Genomic DNA, 5,494 nt, shown 5'->3' on the forward strand with positions numbered 1-5,494 from the left:
ACACACACACACACACACCCCCCACCCCCCTCAACTGAGGTGTCACCACACTCTTTCAGCAGGAGACATTGCAGGAAGGATTAACAGGCAAAAACAGTTGTACTGCTCACAGTTTGTACTGTACTCCACAGAGGAGCGCGTGCAGAGCAAGATTAATGACAAATACATTACTATGTTGTACAGTATTTCTGTACGCCGCTGTGTATAGCACAGGCCACACAGAGGGATCGATGATAAACACACTGCATTCTTCTGCTCTGTAATCCGCGCAGACAAAGAGTGCTATTTCTCAGTTTGCCAGCTCTATGCCAACACAGTTTTCCCAGTAATGTATGCATCTATCACCGACTTTCCTTGAACCTTTGTTTTCTGCTCTGCTAATCTGTCAATTTTTGCCAAATCTCTTCTGCTGCAAGTGTTGACTTCTTTCTCTCCACGGGACTTCCCTACTCCAGATCTGTTTATCAATCTCTGTACCTCTAAAAGCTTCCCCGCATCTCTACCCAGGCAGGGAGAAAGAGTTAGTTATCTCCACCAGCTGTACAGTATGTTCTCTCCTGCTCATGACTGCCTAATGAACTTGTCTCGTTCACAGTTTCACACAAAATCCTCCAACTCTGTCTCCTCTCATGATCCCACCAGAAAAGCCCGGTCCTCCCATCGCAGTACATGTCACAGACGTGTGGGGTTTCAACGCCGCGCTGGATTGGAAGCCGCCCAAAGACGACGGCAACTGTGAGATTATCGGCTACACCATTCAGAAGTCTGACAAGACGACGAAGGTACACGTGACGAGAAATGCATGGGCGTGTCGATGTAGGGGTTCAGGCGACTTAACTCACTGGCTGCCATATTGGAGGCCTGAGCAACACTGTCTCTTTTTTTTTATGTAAAGCTTCTTAACAGGAAAAAAAAAGGTTAATGTTTGTCACTTTTAGGTCTGCATGCTTTCCTGCTATTTGTTAACTAGTCTTAACTAACTGCTCAGTAATATCCCCTAACTGTGTTGACAACACAGTTGACTCGAGCGTTAGTTAATGTATCCAGCAGGAGCTAACATGAGAGCCGGTTAATAATCTAAAAATATTACACGATTTACACACTATTAGTTCGACTTATTCTAATTATTTATAATAATAATGAATTATTTTATCTCATGTAAAGTATAGAATTAATGTTGCTGTGACAGTTAACGTCACTGTAAACTGGAAGTAAGCTCCTGCGGAAACACACTGATACATTAAATGGTCTTGCTCCAAATTATATCCAAAACTTAATAACCCCATATGCGCCTGGGTGTTCACTTAGACCGGTGGATGGAGCTCTGCTGGTTATTCCTACGTCTCGGCAAGTGATGAAAGGTGAGCGGGGCAGCATCATCAAGACTCAAAACATTCTTTTACATGAAAGCTTTTATGAATGTTTGATATATTCTTGTGTTTGATTTTCCAACTATATACACAATTATATTTTTGTGTATTATTATTATATTCCTTTATTTCATCACCTTCTGTTTTATGATCTTTTCTTTTAATTGCCGTTTTTTAAATTCCCCTGTTAACAAAAGTGCTATATAAATGAAGTTTATGAATTTATATTATTATTATTATTATTATTATTACACATAAAATGCAAAGGGTTTTGGTATTCTGATTTGTTCTACATTTCGAAACGTTACCCTGTTTTCTAGTGAACGTGTACGTTATACGGCCTGTCCGCACAAGTATAAAAAAACACGTACGAACACTTGTGTGCAAGTATAACTTCAGTTTAAGGCAGTTGCATTTTACACTTCAACAAGCAAACATCTTTACTTTTACCCACGATTGTTCCAACTATGATGTCAAATCCAAACAGTGTCCTTGCTTTATTTTTCAGATGGTTATTTGCCCTTTAGTTTCCAATTTTGTGTTTTTGGGGAAAAGAGCAACAGCCTGGTTGACTGGCAGGGCAACACAGTGTGCACTAGCTCAGAGGGACAGTTGATTATGGATTGAATATTTTACCCATGTTCAAATTTCAAATGAATAGGGACAGCCGCCTGATGGTTTGTAGTATGCAGTGAAGATACAAGACACAGGAAGAGAAGGTGCAACCGGAGTATGGACTGGAAAGATAAACACTTGCATCGATGCCTTTTGACGCTTCTATCCGTACCTGCTTGGAGGTTTGCCGTGTAGCTGCAAAGCCCGACTGTACCGTCATGGTCATTATGTGTTATGAATCGACTGGACGGTGGACTAGAGGAACATGGATGCTGGGGATAGAAGATTCTTCAGCTTATCCAGATCTCAGCCTCAGCCATAAGCCTCTCTGAACCTCTGCTTCTCCCCCACCCCTCTCTCTCTCTCTCTCTCTCTCTCTCTTTCTGTCTCTCTCTCACATCAGGAATGGTTCACGGTCTATGAGCACAACCGCAGGCCCAGCTGCACTGTGTCTGACCTGGTCATGGGGAACGAGTATTCCTTTCGAGTGTTCAGCGAAAACATCTGTGGCCTCAGCGACGACGCTGGCATCAGCAAGAACACCGCCATCATCACCAAATCAGGTAATGAGACCCCTGCAGAGCACCGTGCTCCGTAACATGGTACTGCTGCTTTTGATGCCAAGGAACATGTGACGCATGCTGAGCTGTTGGTCACGATATATTTATTAAGATATAGTATAAGAAGAAAGTCGTCAGGAATGGTGGTTAACAATGCACATGATAAAATGAATGTTATATGACTTTTAACATAATTGTTGGTCGTAATTAACAACTTACAAATAATATAAAGAAAATGAATTCACAGGGATTGTGCTTAACGGAAATATTCTTTGACAGACTGTTTAATAACATTTTAATACTGGCCGCGGATTATGAAAGCAACTAGGCTGGGAAATTAACACCTGCCACCAGCCAAATGCTGCTAATGTTGTTGTGTTGTTGCATTTGCTTACTCCACCAGAAGATTTGGCAGCCAACCAGCCAATCTCTTTTGTGTTCCAAGGAGCAGTCTGGCCTATAAAATTGTGAGAATTGTTGATCATAGTTGCCCACCTGACCTCAGGATGAAGCAAAAGTCCGTTTCCTCTCTCCAGATAATTAAAAATCGTGATCGCCAAATTAAAACAATTTGCCAGTGTAACAGAATGTGGTATGGTATTAAAAGCAAAACAACACAGTAGGTTATCAATTAAGCATTTGAATTTGAATGTTTTACTCAGTTCTTCGACAGAGTCCTAGTCCTACCCTTGCTTCATTCAACAAATGGTGTCTAAGGCCATTTCTGCTTTCCTTATACAGACTATTGACAAATCACCAGAGATTTCACGTATACAGAACAGAAACATCAGTGACCATGGTGCAAAGCATCTTTCATCTTAATCCATCAAGGGGTAAAAAGGTTTAATATCCATTCTTAAAACAAGCAAACTTACACCCTAACTATCACTTGTATGTATGTCTATATGTACGTACTCTTGGTGCATTTCTTTACCCGATCTCCTTGCACTTATCGCATAGATGCAGTAGTTAGCACTTCCACCAAGGTTTCCTTCTGCACTGAAGCTTAAGTGCTGTCTCTCTCTTGTAAGTCCCTTTGGGTAAAAGCATCTAAATGAGCAAATGTAAAATGCAACTAATTCTGTATTCTTCCAACCTCACATGCTTCATATGAGGAAGCTGGAAACAGCCTCAGAGGCCGTCCTGATGGAAGCCAAAAACTAAATTCTCAATTTTCACAGACTTGCACTTGAAGCTCATGCTGGTCTGCACCTCGCTTTGTGTTCCTAAGATTAAGTTAATACACAAACCACTTTTCCGCCTGTCCAGGTTTGGACTATAACCCTGCACCCTTCAAGGAGAAGGACATGAGCAGATCCCCCAAGTTCACAGCGCCCCTGGTGGACAGAAGTGTGGTTGCGGGTTACACCACCGCCATCAGCTGTGCCGTCCGCGGCCACCCCAAGGTATGAACGTCTCTGCAGGAAAAGTGTGTGTCAGGGAAGCCATTCCTTTCTCAACCAGTTCTGGCCTTTTGAGTGGAGATTATTTTCTATGTTTTGATTAATCGATTAAAAAAAAAAAAATACTTCACGTATTTCAATGGAATTTGATTGAAAGTTAGTTCATGGACCTCTCCTCACGAAAACTGTCAAATTATTTACTCTTATTATTTCAATATGTTTATGTTGTTGCTGATCCAGATGTAGATCCAGTTTATACTTTTAAAAACGTAACTATATAAAATATGAATCTGAAGAATAGAAAAATATGGACCATTATTATATAAAATATTAGAAAACTAAAGGATTCAGCCTAGAAAGCTGTGAATTATACAGTACGACGCAATGTCCCAGCTGTATACAAAATATACACTACAGCACTTTAGCTCCACCCAGCCTGCATACACTTCACCGACATTGGCCCCTGGTCGCTCTGCTGCGAGGGTACGCCACAGATTTCACGCTTTGTGTTTTTCAGAGCGAGCATGCAAGTTTAAAGTGTCAAACAGTGAGTGGGGAACAGTCAGAGAGGATATTGATGCCTTTGCAGCAGAAGTGTATTTTTATGTCTGAAGCTAGAACAAGAGGTGGAGCAGAAAGATCTTTGAACACACGTTTTTTTTTTTTTATATCCCGCCGAATCGGCAAAGATTTGTCAAGCCGAAATGTTGACCTAATTTCACCCCTTCCCTCTTCCCTCTCCTCCCCTCCTCTCTAACATCCCTCGCTCTGTTTATACACTCCCTCCTCCTTTTTCTCTCCTCCATCCCACTAATTTTTGCCTCCTCCTCCTCCTCCTCCTCAAACACACCGTTTCCTCAGCCAAAGATCATTTGGATGAAGAACAATATGATCATCGGTGAAGATCCCAAGTTCCTGATGCAGAACAACCAGGGTGTGTTGACTCTGAACATCCGCAAGCCTAGCCTGTTTGACGGGGGCAGATACTCCTGCAGGGCCATCAACGATCTCGGGCAGGACGAGGTGGAGTGCAAGCTGGAGGTTCGAGGTACGCTGCCTGAAATTCTCTTCCCATAATGCCACAGATCCAAAAGCAGTGAACTGGAGTGCGACCTGGGTTTTTTCTCTGACAGTCTTCAATAAAGCTCAGCATGACAAATCTCCATCTCCTCAACCCTTTGACTGATCTCTTGTTTGTGAAACCGCAGCTGAAATTCGAGCCTGCCTGCGCTAAAAATAAATCACCTTATTGTATTTGTCAGTTAAAGTTTCAGAGCCACAGACGACTCTTGAGTGCTGTAGTCTCTTTCAACAGGATGATCTACCGGCCTCTCATGCCGATTAAAATTTCTCTTTTTCTCCGCAGCCATACAAGAGAAAGGACAGGAGGCGAAGAAATGAGCGACAGCACGAAACAGCAGAGGATACAGTTGAACAGGAATAGTAATGGATTATGTATAACGGGATAGTCATGAATAAATATGATTAGAATAGATCACTGGTGAGGCACTAAAGCCAATAGCCCCCCTCCCTCCCCCAGCACCCC

General features: G+C 42.3%; 1 protein-coding gene across 3 annotated transcripts in view; it reads left to right on the plus strand.

The window, feature by feature from the left end:
• The window catches only part of mybpc2a (myosin binding protein Ca), a 36,334-nt gene extending 30,846 nt beyond the window's left edge, over positions 1-5,488 (plus strand). For all 3 annotated transcript variants that reach the window (XM_023413825.2, XM_087175968.1, XM_087175967.1), the window contains 5 exons: positions 643-782; positions 2,389-2,548; positions 3,815-3,951; positions 4,810-4,996; positions 5,315-5,488. In XM_023413825.2, the coding sequence (XP_023269593.1) occupies positions 643-782; positions 2,389-2,548; positions 3,815-3,951; positions 4,810-4,996; positions 5,315-5,349 (659 nt within the window). In that variant the 3' untranslated portion in view covers positions 5,350-5,488. The remainder of the gene's footprint in view (positions 1-642; positions 783-2,388; positions 2,549-3,814; positions 3,952-4,809; positions 4,997-5,314) is intronic.
• Positions 5,489-5,494: the final 6 nt, after the last annotated feature.

The sequence above is a fragment of the Seriola lalandi genome, unplaced genomic scaffold (assembly GCF_002814215.2).
Source record: "Seriola lalandi dorsalis isolate HSWRI2012SDOR001 ecotype SW California unplaced genomic scaffold, Sedor1 jcf7180002054519, whole genome shotgun sequence".
Classification (NCBI taxonomy): domain Eukaryota; kingdom Metazoa; phylum Chordata; class Actinopteri; order Carangiformes; family Carangidae; genus Seriola; species Seriola lalandi.